The following is a 26,583-nucleotide window of genomic DNA, read 5'->3' as shown; positions in this document are numbered from 1 at the left end:
CAGCTCAGGTCATGATCTCAGGGTCCTGGGATCGAGTCCCGCATTGTGCTGTCTGCTAGGCAGGGAGCCTGCTTCCTCCTCTCTCTCTCTCTCTCTCTCTCTCTGCCTGTCTCTCTGCCTACTTGTGATCTCTCTCTATCAAATAAATAAAATCTTTAAAAAAAAAAAATAAGCTGTATTTGCCAGGTTCCTTGCTTCTGACTTGGGCTAAGAAAACCCTAGACTGGGTAAGAAAGGAATTGACATTCATTGAATACCTACTATCTGCCAAGTTCTCATTATGTTACTGGTGTCTCTATCATAAGTTTTACACACATTTTCCAACACTGCTTTTCTCCATGCCAATCCAAGCCCTCTCCCAATTCAGCTCCACTGGGACCCAACTGGAGGCCCCCTGAGATACGCTTGTTACAGACACGCAGACAAACCATGGAGTTAGTTCCTCCCTCCCAGAGTCCTAATGAGTCCCTGGAGGATTGTTGCCCCTGGATCTGTGTTCAGAAAAGACTCCAGAGACCTGACAAGAAGGGGTAGAGAAAGTTCCTAGGACACTAACCCCAAACTCGAGCTCCAAATTACAGTTATGGCTCCACCCTTGGTTTGCTGAATCTTTTTGGATCTAATATGCCTCCTTTTCTTCATCTTAGCCACCTGCTTCATAAAAATGTTCTGAGAATTGTAGTGAGATTCTAAATTACCTAGAGAGCATCTTAATGTAGGCTCCTGGGTCCCACCATCAGAGATTCTAATCCACTTGGCTTTGGGTGTGGCTCAGGAGTCTGTATTGCAGGTTATTCTGACGCTGGTCCAGGCACCACAGGAAACCCTGATCTGCAGAGTGGTAAATTCCCAGCTTTCACGAAATATGTGCCTCAGTGCTATCTATCCCCCCCACGTCGATCACTATAGCACTTTTAAAATAAGGCCCCAAATTCTTTGACACTCCTCCCATTGTGAGATGGGTTATGTGTTCCCTGTCTTTAAATCTACTAGTTCTCTTGGGACACCCCAGATGCTTCCTCTCAAAATGCCCCCTTCTCAGAACTTGACTGCCATGATATGAGAAGCCCAAGCCATGGAGAAGCCACATTAACAGTCCCAACTGAGCTGAGCTTTGAGTCATCTCAGCTCTGGCCCAGACATGCAAGCGAAGGAGTCTACAGATAGTATCAGCCCTAGTCACTGATTTGCCCCAGCCTTCAAGTCTTCCGGGCTGAGCCCCAGACATCACGGAGCAGAGACAAGCCGTCCTTGCCACGCCCTGTTCAAATTCCTGACAAATTCAAATTCCTGACAAAAGCTATGCTAATAATAAAAAGATTGTCGTTTGATGTCACTTAGTTTTGGGGTGTTTTGCCCCTTAGTAACTGGGATGGTTCCTAAAGTGTTTTTTCAAGAAATGTCTATTAAAATGCCAACACAGTACTTGGAAGGATAAACTCTTTCAGATGAACACACACAATCAGTATGTGTAACAAGACAGCAAAGCAGGGAAAATGAGCCAAGAGATGTTCTCTTGTTTCACTGACATGAAAGCATCCCTGGATAAAGGCACATAAGTTACTTTCAGAAAGCTGAAGGCAGAAAGATGGCAACCCTTCGAAGACAGCAGAGCTAAAAGAGAAAATGCTGCATCAAAAGGACAGCTCAAGCAGGAGACCAACATCTAGCTTCCTTTACTTCCCGGTTGCATTTATGGCCAGCTCCAAAATCCCTCAGCTCTCAGCAACTACACCAAAGTTGTTCATTTATGCCAATTTTCCAAATGTACTTATGAGTACATGAAAAACAGAATAGCAAATGCAGCACCCTTCCCTGAGAATCACAGGTCTATAGTAAGAATGGGCTTAATATGAGAGCTTCATGCTTGTAAAAAATGACTAGCAAATTCTAGCAGCCTTGAACCCCAAGAATGTAAATCCCAGCTAAGTCAAATTACGATATGGAGGAAGAAGCTGTAACTACAGGAATTTTCTTGCTAATAAGATACTACTAATTATAGTAAACATTTTAAAATGTAATTATTAAAAAACTGTAAAGTGGGGCGCCTGGGTGGCTCAGTCAGTTAAGCGTCAGACTCTTGATTTCAGCTCAGGTCATGATCTCAGGGTCGTGAGACAGAGGCGCACATTGTCATTGGGCTCCATGCTCAGCAGGGAGTCTGCTTCTTCTCTCCCTTTCCCCCTCCCACCTCTCTAAAATAAATTATCTTTTAAGAAATGTAAATCATTATAAAATACATAAAATATAAGAATATTTAGTGAATATTTTAATTGATAAAATATAAAATGAGAGAGGTTAAGTTAACTATTCATGGTTTTATTCAAGCTATTATTCAGTGCAAGTAAAAATGATGGAGCAAATAACAAAAATTATTTTTAAAAAGGATGGAGCAAGACATATAACCTGTATTTTCTGGGACTAAGAACAGGAAATGCCACACTGCAATGTGCATTAATTCTACTTTAGTAACTAACACTAATGTCTGTGCCCCCAGCTTCACCACCCTTCCCATTATTTTTTGGAAGTGACTTGAATCTCATTTCTCAGATTAATAACCTAAATAAACTCAGATTATTAATATAAATATTGGAGTTTTCTTTCCATGAAGTACATTTACAGCCTTCTAAAGAAACTCTGGGGAGTTTGTTCTCAGTCATGAATTCACCATGTAACTGGTACAATTCCCAAGTTCGTTAGACTTCCATGATACTTGTTTTGGTCTGTATCAGTGAGCAGTTTATTAACCCTAAATCCCTAGTCCCCAAAGAGACTGAGAACAATCCAGGCCCCTCTAAGCCTGTTCAAATTTATTTCTCTTGTCTCTGGAGACCCTTTAGTAGTTACATGGTGTAATTTTCTGGAGTAAAATTGTTATCTGTCTGTGATTCCAAGAGTTTGCATTTATTGCAATGAGTAAAATAGTATGTCTCCTAAACTATTATTTGTACTGAGCCATACTGGAATTCCAAGCAATAAAAATGGGGAGTCCATTGTAATATATGAACTTGGAAGCCAAACGTCCCCCCTTAGACCAGTGGCAGTATCTAAAGAGCTAGGTCTATGTTCAAGAGCAGAAAGGAGCAAGTCCCTATCAATCTCGGGCCCACTTGACCTTCTGGTCACGAAGTAGAAGGCTCTGGCTGCTCACCATCTCTGTGTTCTCTCCTTCCCAGGGATGTCTCTTACACCAGCATCGCTGCCCTGCCATCCAAAGGCCTGGAGAACCTGAAGGAACTGATCGCAAGAAACACGTGGACTCTAAAGAAACTTCCGCTTTCCTTGAGTGTCCTTCACCTTACGCGGGCTGACCTTTCGTATCCAAGCCACTGCTGTGCTTTTAAGAATCAGAAGAAAATCAGAGGGTAAATGACAGGTGTCTGGAATAAGCGACAAGAGGTCTCGGTGGAAGTTGAAGTAATTTCTGGGTTGGGGGAAAGTTTGTGGTCTGAAAGCCAGGCAGAAAGACCTGAAGCATCCCTAAGAAACATAAACTCCATAGGACACAATGTCCCTGTAGACTGAAAGTGACTGCAGATGAGAAGTAAGACCAAGGTCACTGCATCACAGCAGGGAGGGGTAGGGATCTTGTAGAATCTTGTAGAGATTATACAACATGATTCCTACTCTCCAGATTCAACACATATTAGGTCCTCAACACATACTAGATGCCACAACTATGAGGACAAATTAGAAACACAAGCAATTAAGACTTCGATTATGTCACAGCTTTCTGGATGCCTGTGTGTGGGCTTTGGACTCAGCTGGCTTTGTACCCAAGCTCTGCCTCTTTCTAGCTGGGTTATTCCAGCCTCCTTACTTAACTTCCCGACCCTCTGTGAAGGGAGATTGTACTGTTATCATTCACAGAGGTTTTGAGAAGATTAAATGAGAACAGAAAACACCTACTGCAATGACCTGGAATGTTTTAAATTCTCAATAAATATCAGCTGCGTTATGAGTTATTTTATTATCAGACTGCCTGCAAGCTGCAAAGGAGGGACAGCCTTCTCTCCGTGCTTTCTCTGCATCTTGTCTTCACGTACACTTTGCCTCTCCTTTATTCCCCCCTTGTGTCTCATGTAATCCTGTTGTCCTAACACCACCTTCATTTCTCATGTATTCACTTCTTCTCCGTGTCTATACAATATCTACTGACTGACTTTCTGACTCATTTGCATCAGAAAAAAACTGGGACCTAGTTGTTGGGGCAGAAGCAAAAGGGAAAGTTCAATGGGTCTGCAAAGAAGGCCAGTATGGGCGTGACACCTGCAGAAAGACAGAAGCGGGGTACAGGGGGGTGATAGGAGCCGTCAAGGAGGCTTGATACTGACACCATGTGGCCCTGGCTAAGAAAGGACAAGGGATGGGTGGGAGGTCTAGAGAGGACCTCAAGGTCAGGGCCCAGATTTCTCATTAGCCTCCAAAAAGGTTGGAATATGCAGTCCATGGGGCATTTTAACCAGAGCACAACAGATAAATCAATATTCCAGCAGCTAAAGCGAGTTAAAGAATCCCTTGTGATGTCAGTATGGGGGGCTAGGGAAAAACTAAATCTCACTTCCATGAGCATGTCTACATCCTAGCGTACATTTATTCATTTGTTTGATAAATATTTATTAAGCACCTACTATGTGCTTGGTACTGTCTTATCCTATAGCAATGAATAGGTTGGACAAGAGCCCTCTTGCATTTTGTTTACATTCTAGTAGGGGAAGCATATAGGAAGATACCAGATATTACTATAAAAGAAATAAACATAAGGTAGGATAATTTATTTAGGGAGATCAAGGGACACTTGAGTGGGGTGGGGTGGGTAATAGGAAATGATGTAGGAGAAACAGGCCTGACTAGATCATGTAGAATCTTGTCAGAACATGGAGATCTCAGGAAGTCCACATATTTTACTAAGTGTTGTGGGGACCATTAGGGGCTTTCAGCAAGCAGTGACCTATTTCTGTGCCTTGCAGAATCCTTGAGTCCTTAATGTGTAATGAGAGCAGTATTCGGAGCCTGCGTCAGAGAAAATCTGTGAATGCTTTGAATGGCCCCTTTGACCAGGAGTATGAAGAGTATTTGGGTGACAGCCATGCCGGGTACAAGGACAACTCTAAGCTCCAGGATACCCACAGCAACTCTCATTATTATGTCTTCTTTGAAGAACAAGAAGATGAGGTCCTCGGTTTTGGCCAGGAGCTAAAATATCCACAGGAAGAGACCCTACAGGCCTTTGATAGCCATTATGACTACACTGTGTGTGGGGGCAATGAAGACATGGTGTGTACCCCTAAGTCAGATGAGTTCAACCCCTGCGAAGACATAATGGGCTATAAGTTCCTGAGAATCATGGTGTGGTTTGTGAGTCTCCTGGCTCTTCTGGGCAATGTCATTGTCCTGATAATCCTCCTCACCAGCCACTACAAACTCACTGTCCCACGCTTTCTCATGTGCAACTTGGCCTTTGCAGATTTCTGCATGGGGATGTATCTGCTCCTCATCGCCTCTGTAGACCTCTACACTCATTCTGAGTACTACAACCACGCCATCGACTGGCAGACAGGCCCTGGATGTAACACAGCTGGCTTCTTCACCGTCTTTGCCAGTGAATTGTCAGTGTACACACTGACAGTCATCACCCTGGAGCGCTGGTATGCCGTTACGTTCGCCATGCGCCTGGACCGGAAGATCCGCCTCAGGCATGCATATGCCATCATGGTTGGGGGCTGGGTTTGCTGCTTCCTGCTCGCCCTGCTCCCTTTGGTGGGAATAAGTAGCTATGCCAAAGTCAGCATCTGTCTGCCCATGGATACTGAGACGCCTCTTTCCCTGGCGTATATTATTCTTGTTCTGATACTCAACATAGTTGCCTTTATCATTGTCTGCTCCTGTTATGTGAAGATCTACATCACAGTCCGAAATCCCCAGTACAACCCGGGGGACAAAGATACCAAAATTGCCAAAAGGATGGCTGTGTTGATCTTCACTGACTTCATGTGCATGGCCCCAATCTCATTCTATGCTTTGTCGGCACTGATGAACAAGCCTCTCATCACGGTTACCAACTCCAAAATCTTGCTGGTTCTCTTCTATCCACTTAACTCTTGTGCCAATCCATTTCTCTATGCTATTTTCACAAAGGCCTTCCAGAGGGATGTATTTATCCTGCTCAGCAAGTTTGGTATCTGTAAACGTCAGGCCCAGGCATACCGGGGCCAGAGGGTTTCTCCAAAGAACAGCAGTGGCATTCAGGTCCAAAAGGTTACCCGGGACATGAGGCAAAGTCTCCCTAACATGCAGGATGACTATGAACTGCTTGAAAACTCCCATCTAACCCCAAATAAGCAGGGTCAAATCCCAAAAGAGTATAACCAAACAGTTTTGTAAGCTAAACCTACACTAGTTGCAGTGGTAGGGGGGACTCCTAAAAGGCTGGTTTCTTGAACATGTATTCCAAACCCATTACATACACCAGACAGCTGACCTAACCCTTGTGCAGGTGATGTTTCATGGGGCGAAAGTTCATTTCTGGAGAGAGGATAGCATTACCACCTAATCATTACCTCCCAGAAGGAAAAGAGACTACCAGCACGTCTGAATCCCAGTTGATATCAAAATAACTGACACTTTCTAGAAGGTTTGCTTGATGCTAACTACAGTGACAACATTGTATAAGATGCTCAACAGATATCAACTGAAGCAGATCAACACTGAGCTTCTCACCTGTAGACAGTATTTCATACTAAAGATTTGGTAAATGGCAAATGCTATTAACTTAGTTGGTGACTACAAGATAAAATTAGCCCCAGGTTGGCTTGGTCCACCTTCGTGTTCCTGGATACAACCAAAGACAATGTGAATTCCTCGAAACTGAGAAGTCCAAAAGGATACATGCATGGAGTAGCTGTTATGAGGTGAAGGAGGGGAAAGGCTTAGCTTTGCGTCGTTTTTTCAAACTCTGAAACAATTAATCATTTCTTCACAAGGATCTACCCGATGTGACCCAATTATTATGTGTTTCCCGGAAAAAAAAAAAAAAAAAACTGGCAAGATTTCAGCTAATGTGGCTGAGCAAACTAAGAATTGTTCTTCTTGGCTAGTCTCATGGCATAAAAGGCGTGAACTCTAAAAATATTTCTAAGTAGCTGCAAGTGGGAATTATGAACAGAGCACACTAAATCACCCACTGATTAATAAAGCAGGCTGGACACAAGGTAACTGTTTGCCCTTGGGCAAATCACAGGGCCACTTCTAAGTCTAGAAATGAAAGAGCTTGATGGCCTCTTCCAGGTTTAAAACTCAACATATATCCCTTGCCCTTAAAACATGTTTCCATGACCAAAAAGAAAAGTGCTAAGAAAGAAGAATCTGTTTTTCCTATCTTGTACGACTGCCATCTTTTTCTCTTTAGAGTCTAGACATATGACCCAGGAAATTTCTTCTTTGTTTCTTTTTTGGTTATGATGTCTGAACATACTGGTCTGGATCTAAATCATTCATCAAATTAATAGATCTACACAGCTATAATTATTAGGCCAAAAAGAGATTGGTATTCATATAATAGAATAAAAGGTGGTTTTACAAATTTTTACTCTATAGAGTTACTATGTCACTGTTCAGATTAACTTGAAAACATTGAACTTGTCTTCAGGGATTGGTTTCTTTACTTACTTGGTTCCAACCCACAATATGCACTAAAGCTATCAAACACTCAAATAAAGCAACACTAAAGCTATCAAGAGAAGTTTCTTCTCTCTGACACTGCTCTTTCTAACCTGTTGATCATTGGGCATAATCTCTATTCCCCAACAGTGCTCCCTTATTTAAAATGGTTAGGATCAATCTTCATCCATAGATGTACTTTCCAGATTATCTGTCAAAATAGCCCCTTAATTTCATCCCAAACAGAGATGGCATTTGCTTTACAGCTTTTGTTGTTTTAAGTCTGTAGAGTAGGATTAGTGGGCCCAATGGGCCCCCAGAGATGGTTCCCCTGACTCACCTAAGATATCCCCATAGCAATACCCATTTCTGATTATCACTGAGACTTGGATGTCTTCGTAGAAATATTATGCACACTTGAAATCATGACATATCCACCGTTCATACATCCATTCACTTGTGACTAATGAAACTAAAGAAACTAAACAGTTGTGTTATTTTTTGGCATGTGTTTCTCACCTGTGACATTTTGAAATAGTACATCCTGATAAATAATGTGTTTTATCTTGAGTAGTTGAAATAACACTTTGGAAACAGTCCTAGAAAAGTAAGTTCAACACCATTATTACTAAAATTTGCATTCACAACGTGAAATAAATTTTCTTCCTATGAAATGATTGTGCTGAGTCCTATAGTAATGCTTTCACAATTTGTGAGCTTCTTTTAGGGTCCCCATTATCTGTGTTACAACTCAAGACAAGAAGAAAACAATTGGTAAATTTGGTATTGAATTCATATTAATAAATAAATTGCTGACTAATAGTAACTTAAGTATAAAATTGCATCTTGATTATAAATGGTCTTTATGTGAAAAACTTACTCATGATGAATTGAATTATGATTCACTGACAGGCAGCGATGGCTAAGAGAAAAATATGATTAGTATTGACTTTGGGAATTTAAATAGAGCTCTAATGAAGATGACAAATCTATGCTACTTGGTCAGAGTTTAGTTTATCTAGCAGCTTTCAACTATCTGAAGATAGACCCAAATCACTAAGGATAAATGGCCTTTAACCAATCACAGAGATGTCACAAAATTCATGCCCTAAGTTTATACATGTTGCCCAAAGGAGTGTCTCTCAAAACACCCTCAAAGTCTATTAATTCTTGCTTGTTGGATAATCTACTTTTTATATCAGAAAGAACCAATTAGAAGAAAAGAGTGTAATTCAGAGCAGCACCATGAGAGTGTCAATAAGGCAAAAATGAGGACCAAAAATGAAAACTATAATCACAAGAATTCAAACCAATAACAGTTTGAGAAGAAATATTCTTAACTGCTTAGAGTTTGAGGGTGGGGGGCAGAATGTATTGTAACACAACAGAGTGATTCTTATCCTGAATACTAAGGGGACAAGAAAAACTGGGTAGCAATGCATCCTGTTTTGGAAGATAGAAAAGTTCTAGCTCAGAGGAGTGAGCTGAGTCCTGGCACCTACCAACCTTCTTCTTTCAAATTCCACTGAAATAACAGTGAAAAAGCATAAAATGGGACCAAGCCAAAACTATACTGTGAACAGGAGGAGTGACACCTACAACAGACTGAAGTCTCTGGTGGCTTTCTGGAAGATGGAGAGTCCATGACCTGGAGTTGATGGATAACAGAGTGGACAAGGCTGCAGCTGGAACACAGTGACTGGATAAGGCAGCTGTGGAAAGATGTGTTCCTCCCTCCAGAGTCCCAGAGAGACCCCAAAGCCTGAAATCACATGACTGAGGGGCTAACTCGGGTAATGAATTGGAAATCTGTCTCTCATGGCCACCCCATTGCCTCTCACTACATCAGTTAAAACAACTGACACATTCAGTGTTTGCCCCAGGCTGAAATCAAAAAAGTGATCTTAAAGGAAATGAGTGATCAGTGCAGATGGGGCCAAGCTCCTGGTCTGGGGCTGGGGCAGACCCAGCCCTCTTGCCTACTTCTGCCTTTGCATCAGAAAACAAAGCCCAAAAAATTTTAACTTTTTCAACTGGTTGCCTTTATAACCTTAGAAATAAATCTTTTAAAAAAAGAAAAGAAAAGAAATAGAGGTCTGTTTTCTAAGGCTATAACCTTTCTAAGGTTATAAAGGCAACCAGTTGAAAAAGTTAAAATTAATACTAGCAAAAAATTTTTTAAAGCTGGGAGTTAGCAGATAGCTTGTCAACTTATTTCTTATTCTTCATTATTTTCAGCCAGAAGATATATTGTCTAAATAGCTATACCCTAAAAAACATGTATTTAAGTGTGTAACAGAATTATGAAAGTAAACACCAGAAGAATTAAAATGAAAAATTGACCAAAAGTGATTTTCTCTGGAGATTGAGACTAGGGATTGAGTGGTGTTATACACCAAATTGCATCTACTATCCTAACCCCCAGTGTTTCTGTATTTGGATACAGGGCCTTTATGGAGGTAATTAAGATTAAATGATGTCATAAGGGTGGGACCGAGTCCTTATGAGAAGAGGAAGCACCACCAGAGATCTCTTTCATTCTCATGTACTCACAGAGAAAAGGTCAAAAAGTCACAAAGGTCCACAGCCAGAGAGTGGCCATTGAGGAGACCCTACCCCAGAAACTAAATCTGCAGGCACTTCATTCTTGGACTTCTAGATTCAGAACTTTGAGAAAGAAAATTTCTGTTTTTGGGCCACCAGTGCTGTATTTTGTTACAGCAGCCCGAGCAGACTAATACAGATGGGAAATTTTCAGTTGGTACTCTTCTGCACTGCTGATTTTTTTTTTTTATCATATACATACTTTTTTAAGACAGTGGAATAGAAATTATTATAATAGTATTATGCTTTAAGATAATTTACATTAAAAATGTGGCATTTAAAAAAAGGTACAGCATGGTCAATTTTATCAGATATTTGAGTTAATATGTCTTTAGAATGATCAGAGAGGGAGTCAGATATCACATTGAAAGTGACTTGAGGGGCACCTGAGTGGCTCAGTGGGTTAAAGCCTCTACCTTCGGCTCAGGTCATGATCCCAGGGTCCTGGGATCGAGCCCCACATCAGGCTCTCTGCTCAGCGGGGAGCCTGCTTCCTCCTCTCTCTCTCTCTCTGCCTGCCTCTCTGCCTACTTGTGCTCTCTGTTTGTCAAATAAATAAATAAAATCTTTTTTTAAAAAAGTGACTTGAATAATAATCTAGCTATTATAAAATTTACATTTTTAGGATGTGATAAATCCAAGCCAGAGAGTCTTAAAGTGCCTATTTGGTAGCTATATCTGGCAAACTAAACACTAAAAAAAGTAAAACCCCTTTATAATTTATTCTATTGGATGGCCTCATTACATTAAATCAGAATTTTCATTTCCTATAAATGCATTGCTGTTTAAGTTATGGCAGGAAAACTAAACAACTAATTGTTATCCATCATATGAATTTAGTAGGTAAAAAGTAAAGCTTTAAACAAAGTATGGTAATCAAGATAGTATAAACAACTTAGATTCTATTACCCATTTAGTATAATTTGGGGGATCTATTTGGGGAATATTTGGGAATATTTAGGAATACTGTCTTCATTTACTGAAGTATTTTAGGTGGAGGGGATTAGGAAGTTGATGGCAACTGCTGTTTGACAGCACACAATAAAAAAAGTTTAATTGTATGTCAATCATGCGCCTCTCAGTCTTCAATGACAACATGGATCCTTGTAGCCCATTTGGGGGTAGTAGAGTCACAGCTCACTATGGAAATAGCTCAGGCATATGGAAACCATGTAATGATGTATTCATAATTCACCATAATGGGATTTAAATAAAGGATTCTAAACATTAGGAAATTTACAATCGAAAACAGCATTACAGATCTGCCCCTCAGGCAGAAAGTATTTTGACAAAAGCCTATTTATAATATTCCCATGACTCCATTTCCTTTCACCACATCTGAATCTGAAGGACTAACCCCAGAGAAAGTTGCAAAAAAGTCTGAAAGAGCTTCAGTTCTCTAGGAGGCTTTTCAAGTTTCCCAGCAAGGGCCATATTAAGTAGATGAGGTAAAAGTTTGAGAAAAATAAAACCATATCATCCCTGTTTCTTTTTAGCAAGTTCCAGGTTTAAATTTTATTATATTCCACATCAGCTCTCTGGACATTGTGTGAAAGAGGCTTCTGGTATGAGAGTGGACAAACTTAGGTATAGTCAGACTAGACTTGTAGATCTGTGGGAATACGGGACTCCTAGGATTTGTTACTAATAACAAATAGGACCACTTCACTCTATATGTTCTCAGATATTTCTCTGATTTCTCCAAGTGTTCCTTAAGCATTCTGACAGAAAAAGAACTAGGGAAAGTATAATAGCTTCACCAAATGTTGGAGAAATGAGATACCCGCCCAACTAATGCCATGGTCCAGATGAAAAAGGAGCTGCCTGACATCATACCTGTTTTCACCATCTGTGGGCCAGCTCTGGAGAAAGGGAAAAAGTGAGCACACACCTCTGGCAGTCTCAGGTCTTCCCAGACATCCAAGCTGAGCCACTAGTGGGAGCAATAACTGAAGGAAGTTGAAGTATTTTCTTCTGTTTCTTTAACTGACCAGCCAAGCTATATGGTCCTCGTGAGTTCTCTCTAAACCCACTCGCTCTGCAGCCACACTCTATCTACCATCAGGAAGACCTTCAACCTACACCAACTCTTGCACCTATCCTGGTCCCAATACCCTCTCTCCAACCATTCACTCTATTCTACCCTCGAGATCTAAGAATTCCATTTCTAGAATACCTATGCCATGATTAAAAGGGGGAAGGGGCCCCTGATGGTTGATGTGTCATCTGGGATACATTCAGAAACTTTTCAAAAATCATCATAAACTGGTAATGGCAACAGTACAGAGCATAGGAGTAGAAATGGCTGAATAATTCAGGGTTAGAGGCGGTAATTTTATAGAATGAAAATGAAAACTGTGGCTGGTGCTTCTTATTGTCTGTCCCAGTTACCTGAAAAGGAAATGCAGGAGCTAATAATTTCATACTCACATGCCTGTCTCAGAAATTATGTAGTACTGTCCACCATTTTCAGAGAAAGATTTTTAATTTTTTAATATACTAATAACAACCATCAATAATAACAAAAATCAATGTTTGGAAAAAATGTCTAGAAGCATTTAATCTACCTATTTGCTTTAAGGTGTTATTAAATAAACCATCTCAAACACGCCTAAGACAATCCCCAGTTTTGTCTTCTGTATTAAGAGATGTCCTAATTTAAGTGATAATTAATTGAAAGACAAAATTCAACTTGTTTATTCCAAGTCTGAGTTTAGGGAGAAACTAGCAGGCTGGAAAATCAGTAGATTATCTAATGTTGATCTTAATTCCACGGAGAGGTTTGGAAACTTTTTTTTGAAAAATCTCTGCTAAAATCTTATGACTATTTCTATGACTTTGGTTTCCAATTACAAAGCCTTCTGAGGGTTGCCAACTAAGTGTTAAATGGGAACATGGAAGTTGACAACTGATTTATTTCCTAGTCCCCTGTATTTCCTCTGATTGTGCTTATTCCTAGTTAGCTAAGAAAGGGAGGACAAAGTGTACAAGTTGGTATAAGCCTTAACCTCCAGAAACATTTTTCACGGGAAAAATCATCATCGACCTGTTGATAATAAAATTACTGGTAAATAAGGCTAATGATGATAACTCTAAGGTCAGTGGAATGCTATCAAATCCCTCTATTATAGGAATATTTAATAAAGAGGAAAATTAAGGCATCAGCTCAGCTTCTTCACAGAATTGGGTCACACAATTTATCCCCAAAGAAAAAGTCCTTCTAAATTCTAAGGTGACAAATAAAATTGTCAATTAAACATCAAAACCTTCTTACAGCTAGTTATTCTAATTAATTGTTTTTGCTATCTCTGTACATTATTTACCTTGTGTAATTATGGACAAGGATGCCCATGTTCTAGTAAATGGGGTACAGATCTTCCTTTTTGAGGTATTGTAAAATAATAAAATTATCATACTTTGGATTTTCCTCCTCTATTGTCATCCCCATCAGCATATAAACATGACATTGTTTTTCCTATGTTAAAAGAAAAAACCTTTACTTGACTCCACTTCTTCCCCAACATTTCTTTGGCTCCTCTGTCACAAAGCTAGACAAAAAAGAGTTGCCTTTACTCACTGCTATAAATTGCTTTCCTCTAATTCCTTGTTAAACCCACTCTAACTAGGTTTTCAATCCCACAGCTGCATGAAAACCGATCTCATTAAGGTCATCCATGTTGTTAAATCCAATGGTCACTTTTATGGTCTATTAGCAGTATATTGTTATAGTAGGATCTGGCATATTGCTCACCTCCTCCTCACTGATTCCTTTTCTGCCCTTTGCTTCCAGGAGACCACACTACTGGTTTTCCACTTAAGTCACTGATTGCTCCCTTTTCTCTTTGCATCCACCTTTTAATATTGGGATAACATGCGGTTCAGTCTTTGATTCTTTTCTCTTCTCTGTCAATGCTTATTCCCTGGCTGATCTCACACAATCACAAGGCTTTAAATATTATCTATTTGGGATGATTCCTCAAAGAATATCTCCACACCACACCTTTCTCCAAACTCCAAATTTGTGCATCTGGTCTGCCTCCTCACAATTTCCACTCTGATATCTAATAGGCATCTTGAAGTCAACATGTCCAAATGAAACTTCTGATCTTCTCCCTAAAACCCACTTCACCTACAGCCTTTCCTATCTCAGTTGATCATAATACATCCTTCAAGGTGCTCAGATGAAAATCCTGAGATCTTCCTTGATCCTTCCCATTCTCTCATATCCCACATCCAAATCACCAGCAAGCCTTTTGGATTAACTTCAAGATGTATTTAGAATAGGACCACCTCTGGGGCTCCTGGGTGGCTCAGTGGGTTAAAGCCTCTGCCTCTGGCTCGGGTTACCATCCCAGGCTGGGATGGAGCCCTGCATCAGGCTCTCTGCTCAGTGGGGAGCCTTCTTCCCCCTCTCTTTCTGCCTGCTTCTCTGCCTAATTGTGATCTGTCTGTCAAATTAATAGACAAAATCTTTAAAAATAAAATAAAATAAAATAAAATAAAATAAAAACAGAATAGGACTACGTCTTACACCTTAACTGCTGTTGCCCTCTTCCTTGGATTACTAGTCTCCATTGTTCTCCTTTTATCCCTTTACAGTCTATTTAAGAGGTTGACAAACTACTGCCTACGGGTCAAGTTGGTCCAACTTCCTAGTTTTCCTAAGAACAAAATTGGTTAAAGAAATCAAAAGGAGAAGAATATTTTGAGGCAATATGAAAATCACATGCAACTCAAAGTTTGGTCTCTATAAATAAAGATTTAATGGAACACAGCCATGCTCATTCATGTGTATGGGTAGACATATGCTACAACAGCAGAGCTGAGTAGTTGTGAGAGAAACTATATAGCCCACATAGTCTTAAATATTTACTCTCTGGCTCTTTACAGAACAATCTGTTAACCTGTGGTATATTCTCAACAGATCCGGATGGAGTGGTCCTTTTAAAACTTCGGTCAGATCAGGTCATTCCTCTGCAGTCTCTTAAGTGGCTCTCCAGTTCTCTCAGAGCAAAAGCCAAAGTCCATAGGATTTGGCCCCAGTCGCCTCACTGCCTTCATTTCCTACAATCCTCCTTGTAAATGTTGTTCCAACTGCTCTGCCTCCCTGCTATTCCTTGATTACACCAACAGACGCCCTTACCAGACCCTTGGCATTGACTCATCATTGTCTGGAACACTTTGCCTGAGATAGCTCCATGGATAAATCCTTCACCTCCATCAATCCTTTGCCTAAATGGCACCTTTATACTGAGTCCTGTCCTGACTATTCTACTTAGAGTTATAACTAGTTCCATGCTGCTATATTTTTTTCTCTGTTGCACTTGCTTTTAGCAGACTATATTATTTATTTATCATTATAATAAACATAATAGGACATCAGCTCCATAAGAATGACATTTTTTGTTGGTTTTATCCACTGATATATCCCAAGAGCCTAGACCAATACTCAGCACATCATAGATGTTCAATAAATATTTGATGGCTTGACTTGAATTTCTGATATGTTACTATTCATGTCTATGACATTTTTTATTGATTCTGAGCCCTTAAATGTATATCCTACCCAATGTAACACCATATCTCTGGTGTAGCACAACTACTTGGCAGTTATCTACTTTATGATATAGTTAAGCATCCTCTGTGTTAAAAATTAGAGATGGCCTTATATGAATTTTTAAAAACCATGAGAAAAAGATTCTACCATACACCTTTTCCTTGGCAAGGAGTCCCATTTATTGAGGCATCAATCTTACAGAAGGAAGTACTTGCAATCACTAATCTAAAACTCGTGATTTTTAAAACTTCCCTTTTAAGAACCCAGAGAACTGGTTATCCTCACCCAAGAAAAAGGATTTGAATGTGACATTTTTTTTTTTTTACTTAACTCATTATGTGTTTGAGTACTTATTATATGTAAGACATGTAAGTCAAAGATTTTTTTAAACTATATCCCAGTTTTTAAGAAAACTTATAATCCAGAGAAAAAGATGTGTTCATTGTACTATAAAAAAAGATTACAAAGAGTTCCTATATGTTAGTATAGAACATTTTTGTCCAATAGAAATATAATCCAAGCTACTACACCACTGCAAATTTTCTTGTAGCCACATTAAAGAAAGATAAAAAGGAACAGGTGGGGGACAAAAAAGGAACAGGTAAAATTAATTTTAATAATATACTATATTTAACCCAATATATACATAATAAGATCATTTTGACATGTAATCAATATAAAATTATTGAGATATTTTACATCCTATTTCTTCTAAGTCTTCAAAAGTCATGGAAGCTAAACAACAAATTACTAAGCAATCAATGGATCAACCAAGAAATCAAAGAAGAAATTAAAAAAAAAAATACATGGAGACCAAAGAAAATGAAAACACAATGGTCCAAAATCTTTAGGAGACACAAAAATGCAATTCTAAGAGGGAATTTTTATTTTGTTTTGGTTTTGGTTTGTTTTTTTTTAAGAGATTTTATTTACTTATTTGATAGAGGGATAGAGCCAGAGAGCACAAGCAGAGTGAATGGCAGAGGGAGAGGGATAAGCAGGCTCTGCACTGAGCAGGGAGCCCTATGCAGGGCTCAATCCCAGGACCCTGGGACCATGACCTGAGCTGAAGGCAGAGGCTTAACCATCTGAGCCACCCACGTACCCCTCTAAGAAGGAAATTTATGTGACATGGGCCTATCTCAAGAAACAAAAAACCTCAAATTAAAAAAAAACCTTAGTCTTACACCTAAAGGAACTAGAAAAAGAAGAACAAACACAGCCCAAAGCTCATAGAAAAAAAGGAAGTAATAAAGACAAGAGTAGAAATAAATGAACTAAAAAGAAAACAACAGAAAATATCAATGAAACCAAGAGCTGGTTCTTTGAAAAGATAAATAAAAGTGATACTCATGAGAATATGAGAGAGTGAGGACTCAAAGTCACAAATGAAGGAGGAGCAATAACAACTGACACCACAGAAATACAAAGAATTACAAGAGAACGCTATGAAAATCATATGCCAACAACCTAAACAATCCAGACAATGGATAAATTCCTAGAAACATACAATCTTCCAATAATGAATCAGGAAGAAATAGAAAATTTGAACAGACCAATTACTAGTAACAAAACTGAACCGGTAGTCAAAACACTTCCAGCAAACAAAAGTACAGGACCAGATGGCTCCACAAACATTCAAAGAAAATTCATAGCTATTCTTCTCAAACTACTTCAAAAAATAAAACAGGAAGGAAAACTCCCAAATTCATTTTATGAGGCCAGCAATACCCTGATGCAAAACCAGATAAAGATACATCATAAAATAAAACTACATACCAATATGTCTGAAGAACGCAAGTGCAAAAATACCCAAAGAATTATGAGCAAATGTAGTCAATAACACATTAAAAGGATATTTACCGGGCGCCTGGGTGGCTCAGTGGGTTAAGCTGCTGCCTTCGGCTCGGGTCATGATCTCGGGGTCCTGGGATCGAGTCCCGCATAGGGGGCTGTCTGCTCAGCAGGGAGCCTGCTTCTCTCTCTCTCTCTCTCTCTCTGCCTGCCTCTCTGTCTACTGTGATCTCTCTCTGTCAAATAAATAAATAAAAATTTAAAAAAAAATAAAAATAAAAGGATATTTACCATTACCAAGTGGGATTTATTCCTGGAATGGAAGGGTGGTTCAATATTTGCAAGTCAATCAATATGATATATCACATTAACAAGAGAAAGAATAAAAATCATATGATCATTTCAATAGATGCAGAAGGAGTATTTAACAAGATACAACATCCATTCATGATAAAAACTCTCAACGAAGTGGGCTTAGAGAAAACATATCACAACATAAAAAAGGGGTCTCGGCTAGCATCATACTAAATGGTGAAAAACAGAAAGCATTTCCTCTAAGATCAGGAATAAAGAAAGGATGTCCATTCTCACCACTTTTATTCAATATAGTATTAGAAGTCCTAGGTTCAGCAATCAGACAAGAAAAATAAAAGTCATTCAAACTGGAAAGGAAAAAGGAAAACTATCACTATTTGCAGATGACACGATAATGCATATAGAAAACTTTAAAGACTCTACCAAAAAACTATTAGAATTTGTAAGTGAATTCAGTAAAGTTGCAAGACATAAAATTAGTATAAAGAAATGAGTTACATTTCTCTACATTAATAAGGACAGAACAAAAAGAGAAATTATTAAAACAATCCCATTTACAATTGTCCCCAAAAGAATGAAATACCTAGGAATAAATTTAACCAAGGAGGTGAAAGACTTATACTCTGAAAAGTATTAGACACTGATGAAAGATGAAAATGACACAAGCAAATAGAGAGATACATGCTCGTGTACTGAAAGAATTAATATTGTTAAAATGTCCATACTACCCAAAGCAATCTACAGATTCAATATAATCCCTATCGAAATACCAATAGCATTTTTTTTTTTTTACAGAACTAGAATAAATAATCCTAAAATTTGTGTGGAACCATCAAAGACCTCAAAAGCCAAAGCAATCTTTAGAAAGAAAAAAGCTGAAGTTATCACAATCCCAGATTTCAAGCTGTAGTAATCAAAACAGATGATACTGGCACAAAAATAGACACATAGATCAGTGGAACAGAATAGAGAACCCAGAAATAAACCTATGCCTCTATGGCTAATCAATCTCTGACAAAAGAGGCAAGAGTATACAATGGGAAAGAAGACAATCTTTTCAATAAATGGTGATGGGAAAACTGGGCAGCTACATATATAAGAATGAAACTGGACCACTTTCTTTACGATACACTAAAATAAACCCAAAATGGATTATGCACCTAAATGTGAGACCTGAAACCAGAGAACTAGAAGAAAATATAGGCGATAATCTCTTAGACATTGACCTTAGCAACATATTTATGGATATGTCTCCTCAGGCAAGGGAAACAAAAGCAAAAATAAACTCTTAGGACTATGTCAAAATAAAAAGCTTTTGCACAGCAAAGGAATCCATCAGCAAAACGAAAAGGCAACCTAGTGAATGAAAGAAGATACTTGCAAATGATGTATCCAAAATACATAAAGCACTTATAAAATTCAATATCAAAAAAACCCAAGTAATCCAGTTTAAAAATGGGCAAAAAACCTAAATAGATTTTTTCCAAAGAAGACATAAACTGGCCAAAAGACACATGACAAGATGCTCAACAACACTTATCACCAGGGAAATGCAAATAAAAACTACGGTGAGAGTGGGGCAGCCTGGGTGGCTCAGGTGGTTAAGCACCCAACTCTTGACAGTCAGCTCAGTTCTTGGTCTCAAGGTTATGAGTTCAAGCTCCATGTTGCACTCCACACTGGGTGTGGAACCTCCTTTAAAAAAAAAAAAAAAAAAAAGAACTACAATGAGATATTACCTCACACCTGTCAGAATGGTTAAAGCCAACAACATGAGAAATAACGTGTTGGCGAGGATGTAAAGAAAGGGGAACCTTCTTGCACTGTTGGGAATGCAAACTGGTACAGCCACTCTAGAAAACAATATGGAGGCTCCTTAAAAAGTTAAAAATAGAAGTACCTTATGATCCAGCAATTGTACTAATACATATTTACCCAAAGCATTCAAAAATACTAATTCAAAGGATTACACACACCCCAGTGTTTATAGCTGCAGTAGCTACAATTGCAAAATTATAAACACAGTCCAAATGTCCATCAACTGATGAATGGGTGAAGATGTGAATGGAATATTATTAGCCATAAAAAAAGAATGAAATCTTGTCTTTTGCAATGACATGGCTGGAACTAGAGAGTATTATGCTAAGTGAAATAAGGCAGTCAAAAAAGACAAATACTATATGATTTCACTCGTATGTGGAATTTAAGAAACAAAACAAATGAGCAAAGGGAAAAAGAGAGAAAGAGGCAAATTAAGAATTAGACTCTTAACTGTAGAGAATAAACTGTAAAAATTAAAGGCAGAAGACCTTTTTTTCCAAAGACATACAGATGGCCAACAGACACATGAAAAGAGGCTCAACATCACTAATCACAGAGGAATGTAAATCAAAACCATAATGACATGTCACTTCACACCAGTCACAATGGCTAGTAGATAAAAAATAGTAAGTATTGGCAAGGATATGGAGAAACAGTGACCCTCATGCACAACTGGAGGGAATGTAAATTCGTGCAGACACTTTGGAAAACAGTACAGAGAATCCTAAAAATTAAAAATAGAGGGGTGCTTGGGTGGCTCAGTGGGTTAAGCCGCTGCCTTCGGCTCAGGTCATGATCTCAGGGTCCTGGGATCGAGTCCCACATCGGGTTCTCTGCTCAGCAGGGAGCCTGCTTCCCTCTCTCTCTCTGCCTGCCTCTCTGCCTACTCGTGCTCTCTATCAAATAAATAAATAAAATCTTTAAAAGAAAAATTAAAAATAGAAACACCATATGATCCAGTAGTATTTTCTCAAAGAAAATGAAAACACTGAGGTGCCTGCGTGGCTTAGTGGGTTAAGCCTCTGCCTTCAGCTCAGGTCATGATCTCAGGGTCCTGGGATGGAGCCCTGTTCTCTGCTCAGGAGGGAGCCTGTTTCCCCCTCTCTCTCTGCCTGCTGCTCTGCATACTTGTAAACTCTCTTTCTGTCAAATAAATAAATAAAATCTTAAAAAAAACTAAGAAAATGGAAACATTAACCTGAAAAGATATGTGCACACCTGTGTTCATTACAACATTACTTACAATAGCCAAAGTATGGAAGCAATCCAAATGTCAATCTATAAATGAATGGATAAAGAAGATGTGGAATATTAGCCATAAAAAAGAAAGAAACCCTGCCATTTGTGATAGTATGGATGGACCTAGAGGGTAAATTCAGAGAAAGACAAATACTATAAGAGTTCACTTAAATGTGGAATCTAAAAAAACAAAAACAAAAGACTCTTTAAAAAAAAAAACTCTTCAATATTTTTAAATTTATCTATTTGAGAGAACACAAGCAGTAGGAGAGAAGGAGAGGGAGACAGGAAAACAGACTCCCTGCTGAGCAGGAGCCCCATGCAGGACTTGATTCCAGGACCCTGAGATTGTGATCTGACCTAAGGCAGATGCTTAAGACTGAGCCAGCCAGGCGCGCCTCACCAAAAACAGACTCTTAAATACAGAGAATAAACTGGTAGTTGTCAGAGGGGAGGTAGGTGGGAAGGTTGGTGAAATAGATGAAAGGTACAAGCTTCCAGTTATAAAATAAATAAATGATAGAGATGAAAAGTATACCATACGGGAATATAGTCAATAACATTGTATGGTAACAGGTGATGACTACGTTGATCATGTTGAGCATTCAGTAATGTGGAGAATTTTCAGATCAGTATGTTGTACATCTGAAACTAGTATAACATCGTATGTTAATCACACTAAAAAAAAAAAAAAAGCCTGTGTATTCTTATGGCACACTGCAATTTGAAAACAAAGTTTTCTTCAGAAATACTTGATCCATATTAAAAGTTCCTGAAATTTACAGTTGAAAAAAAACAGATTTGCACACCCAAGTTGCCCTAAACAAATTTGCGCCCACAAGTAGGCTGACTGCCTCCTTACCTTGCTAGACACCTTTCTAGCTCTCCCATCAGTCACTCTGCTTTTGTGACCCTTTTAGCTGGGTCTGGTTCTCTTGGCTGGCTCTTCCATAGGTAGCTTGACCTTCTATGAAAGCTATACTTGCATATCAAATACTATATTTCCATCCTTCCATCATATGCTGAGTTTTAGGATCTATCTTGATAACATCCAAGATTTCTGGAAGTTGGACCATGTCTATGTCTTCTTTCTTGAAGTTTCTGCTCCTGCTTCTGCAGCTGGTCTACCCCGTAGCTGGGCTCATCCCATTAATCCAACAACATAATCCAGGGTATCAACACCCTTATCAAAATCAATCCCTTGCCTGCCAAGGTTGACAATAGAGAAGGTAAGGAGAGGAAAAACAGAAGTGGAAGCTTTAAAGTTTGTCGCGGCTGGTGCGACAACACGACCAGGGTCGAGAGGGTAAGAGGATGGTGAGACGAAGATGAGACGTAAAGAGATGGGGACAGGAGGGACACAGTGGATAATGTCCAAGCAGTGCCAACTTCATTATGTAGTGTGCATGATTACATAAAAGCAGAAATACTTAGGGGAGACTAACCGCCCACCACATACCAGAAATAGTTTCTCCAGGCTCCTGTTTACCAGTTCCCTTAGGTTAAACACGCAGACATCCTGACGCCAGCATGTTGCTTACTTATAGTTAAGTTCCCTATCGATGAAGGGACTGAAGAAGGGCACCAGGTGCATTTTATGGCCCATGCAAGAACAACAAGGTCCAGGCATGGATTGATGACTTAGGCCTGCATTGTCCTGTTCCTGATAAACCCCAATGGGTAGTCACATAGGCAATCATGAGACTCATAGCACAGACCCTTTCTCAGCGCTACTCAACCTTTCCATTGCTGAGGTTGCTTAACCCCTTAATGTCAGGAAGGCGCAAGTCAGGGCCTGGTTTGGTTCATATCTCAAGCTTCTTCGTGGCTTCCCACAAAAGTTCAGGTACCTTCTCTTTGTGGAAAGTCCTGCTCCTTGGCCAACTTAAATCTAAGCTTGATTTCATTAGGGAATTGACAGAGAATTTTAGTTTTTACTTCATGTAATGTAAGTATAGGAAGGTCTCCCATGAGTCAAATGCTCATGTTCTCACACTGAGGTTAACGGGGCTAACGGGCCCTAGTTACATGCCTTATGTATACATCTACATTCTCACCTGTGTCCTGGATATGTCCAGCTGCTAGACAAATGCACTCCTTACCAGCAGCCCAAAATGGGTCTGACAGACCCAGCCTCAGAGTCAAAATGTGGCAAGGGATGAACTCTTCTCCAAATGTGGGTAAGGTCAACATGACCTAATACCAAAGCTCCTCTGTTCCTTGCCAAATATGAATGAGCTTTTTGTGAGTAATAAAAAAGAAAACCGTAATGAGACATACCTGCGTCACTAGGTGTGCCTTCTGCAGACACTCAGCTCGTCTGTCAAGTCATGGTGAGGTAAAGAACTTGCCACATTGAAGGGCTATCATCAACCAATGGAACAGAAGGAGGAGAAGGAGGAGGAAGAACGTTAAGTAGCTTTGAGCCGAGACGTGAGGCACAGTTTCCTACTGAGAGCTACTTGAAAATAAGTTTCTCCCCTCTCCTCTTACCAGAGAATCAGGGCCTGTCCAGGGCTTCACAGCTGACTGGTATCACAAACCAAATCCTCACCTGGTCAGCTTGCTTTCCCTCTGAAGGCTGCACAGCTGGAACACAAGGAAGGCACGTCCCCTCTGCTGTCCCCAGGTATGACCACCAGACATGTCTCCTGCATCCCTGACCCTTAGATGTCATTCTCTCAGCCAGCATATTATGATAATGACTAATCGCTCTGCTGATTTATACACTGGGGCATACAAAACCACAGCCAGTGTGTGGGCCTGAAACTCAGCTCAGCTTCTTGACCTTTTCACCTTTATCTGTAATACAGGCCATGAGTTAGATACAAAACATGTTAGCACGGCCCCACTGGTACCGGAAAACACCAAATTAAGGAGCTTTCCCACATTCCATGACCTTTCAGCACCTTCTTGTTTTAGGTCAAACTCCAAGATTGCTTGTCCCATTTGCTAATGAAGGTAGATTGCGTCACTCTCCCTTCTCCTCCTCCTCCTGCAGGGAACCACTGAACCACTCAGGTGGTTTGAAAACAATTTCCTCTCTTTAGAGGGTGGGGCACTGGAAGCCAGACAATCTGACCCCAAGTTACCTTGTGACCTGTCAGGAGGCAGGCTGTTCTGAGGAAAGAATCACAGGAGATAGGGATGTTTCTTGCAACCTAATAATTCCCAAACTTATATACACATCTCCCAGCCCTCCTTTCAGTGACTGAAATCCGGCCAATGGAATACAGACAGAGGCAAGGAATGACACATCCAGGAAACCTCCCATACCATCTTCCTATGCTCTCTACCTCCCTGTTCTGTTAGACCAATGCAAAGGATCTTGGGAAGAGGGAGAGAGTAATGTCCCATGGAAAGACAAAACCACTCCATGGGAGGAGCTTACATTCCGGAATCACTGCATGGAGAAGAACCACCCCTACCAGCTGTACTGGGACATGCAGAAATAAACCTTTACTGAGGAAATCTTGGGAGTTTAAGAAACATTACTAAGTTCACCTTCCCTAATTTACATTCTTACACTGTATTCTTATCCCTTTACTTCAGAAACAGAGCATATAGGAAAAACACATATTTATTTTTTCCATAATTGGAATGTATTTGAACTCTTTGTCGATGTTACTAGAGTTCCTTTCATGTCAAAACAATTTGACATAATAATAAGAAATTGTGCATAAATAATAAGAAATTGTGCAATCATCTTTTACAGAGCCCCTTCAGCAACCATATTGACTTGTGATGCTAAATTCAGAATAAAAATGCATAGAATCCAAATATAAGGAGTTGGGAAAAATCTGTTTAATAGTGTTAGATGCCACTATTAATCATCCTATAAAGGTCATTTCATGGAAAAGTAAATTTTTTCCTTAATATACATTACTGTCAACAAATACCTGCAAATTACACAAGAAATAAGTCACTGTCATTGCTCCAATGTCTAGGACAAGGGATTTTCAAAAAACTCTTTCCTAAAAGGAAAAAAATTTTTGACACGTGTGGTAATGCTACATGACCAGTAAAACCCTGCGAAGTATCTGGACTAAATCAAGGATTGGTATGTGTCGGGAGTGAACCCAAGTCAAAATGCTTAAGAGGGAGGAACATAGCCTTCACCACTGGTACATCTCCACCAGTCCAAGGTAAAATATCAAAACTGGAATAACCAAAATGTGCATTTTCCCAGTAGAATCAACTTAGGAGGTTAACAATAGTGGCATCCACCAAAAGAAAATAATTATTGACACCACTATTTAGTCATCTTTGAATTTTTGTTTTATATTTATACATAAGAAAGGTTTATTGGGCTATCACCTCTGAGGAGAGACAACTTAACTGAGATCAAGCCTAAAATTTGTCCTCATCTATATGGAGGAACTCCACTATCTACAGTTCACAGAATAATTGAATTTTGGTCTAATTATATTTGTTTCATTTTCTTTCAAAAGTTTCCACATGAATGTTTTTCTCATGGTTAATATTTAGATTCATCCCTCCGCACCAATTTTCTCACTCTCCATCCCTTTTTTCCCTAGTCCCCTGCCATAATCCTTCCATAATCTTTTTTCCTGAAATTCATTATTTAGTAGTTTTTTTCAGTCTGGGCCTTAATAAATAGTAATCACTTTCCATTTTTACCTAAGCTTATCTTTACTTCTTCCACATTCAATAATAGCTTCAGCTAGCTAGAAGCTTCTAGGTTGAATTATCCCTCTGGGCACTCTGAGTACTAACATCGCTCTTGTTTTTGAGGATGAATCTGCTCTTAATGGGTGAGCAGTCGGTCTTTAAGGTCAGCCTGGGTTCAAGCTTGTCTTCACTTGCTGTGTGGCTTTGAACAAGGTTCACAATCTTTCTGACCGAGTTTCCCTATCTGTACACTGGGGGGCCGGGGTGGCAGGCAGAGAGAGAAGGAGAAGCAGAGCGCCCGCTGAGCAAGGAGTCTGATGTGGGGCTCCACTGGACCTGAGCCGAAGGCAGACCCTTAACTGACTGAGTCACCCAGGTGCCCCTATCTTGAATTTTAGAGTATTAATCCTCTTGTTTGTAATATCTTCTGATTCTGTCTCAACAGTGAACTGGTTCCTCTTGTAATTTTTCATTCTTCCCCGTGTGCAACTCTTTAACCAGCTTTGGCTTTTTCCAGGTACCCCAAGTGGTGGGAACATTGTGGACAGAAGTTTTGCACTGCTTCTGCTGCAGACTCCATATATTTCTGGGACCAGTTTTTATATTCTATTTCTTGGCTTCAAGATTCTTGAGTCAATGCCTAGTGTAAATTTAGATTCTATACATATGTTCAGAACCTTGAGTTTTCATGGGAAGCTTTTTGTCTCCCCAGAACTGTAGGCAGATAGATGCATGCTTCCTTGAAAGGTAATACAGGAAACAGACTAAAAGCACCAACGCTAAATACTTTCAGGGTTTTAATCTTCACTTGACTTTGTAATTAGCACTGAAGCTCGGACATGTTCTAAAAAAAAAAAAAAAAAAAAAGACAAAAAAACCCTGTGACAATTTACCTGTCTAGAGCCCTTCAATGAAAGGGAATTAGAAAAACTCCACATACGGGGATGTCTGGGTGGCTCAGT

At 39.6% G+C, this 26,583-nt stretch overlaps 1 protein-coding gene and 1 long non-coding RNA gene across 5 annotated transcripts in view; one reads left to right on the top strand and one right to left on the bottom strand.

The window, feature by feature from the left end:
- Nucleotides 1-9,618, top strand: part of TSHR (thyroid stimulating hormone receptor) — a 175,967-nt gene extending 166,349 nt beyond the window's left edge. For 2 of the 4 annotated variants that reach the window (XM_047738446.1, XM_047738448.1), the window contains exons 11-12: nt 3,177-3,365; nt 4,971-9,618. In XM_047738446.1, coding sequence (XP_047594402.1) covers nt 3,177-3,365; nt 4,971-6,384 — 1,603 coding nt within the window. In that variant the 3' untranslated portion in view covers nt 6,385-9,618. The remainder of the gene's footprint in view (nt 1-3,176; nt 3,366-4,970) is intronic. The other 2 variants (XM_047738449.1, XM_047738447.1) reach the window with 1 other exon arrangement.
- LOC125105220 (uncharacterized) overlaps nt 1-23,810 on the bottom strand; it is a 103,191-nt gene extending 79,381 nt beyond the window's left edge. Inside the window, exons 1-2 of the long non-coding RNA XR_007128839.1 lie at nt 23,544-23,810; nt 23,270-23,352 (exon numbers count right to left, since the gene is read on the bottom strand). This is a non-coding gene — a long non-coding RNA (uncharacterized LOC125105220). The remainder of the gene's footprint in view (nt 1-23,269; nt 23,353-23,543) is intronic.
- Between the last annotated feature and the right edge of the window lie 2,773 nt (nt 23,811-26,583).

The sequence above is a fragment of the Lutra lutra genome, chromosome 7 (genome assembly GCF_902655055.1).
Source record: "Lutra lutra chromosome 7, mLutLut1.2, whole genome shotgun sequence".
Lineage (NCBI taxonomy): Eukaryota > Metazoa > Chordata > Mammalia > Carnivora > Mustelidae > Lutra > Lutra lutra.
The sequence above is the reverse complement of the archived record's forward strand: the minus strand, read 5'-3'. Positions and strand labels throughout refer to the sequence as shown.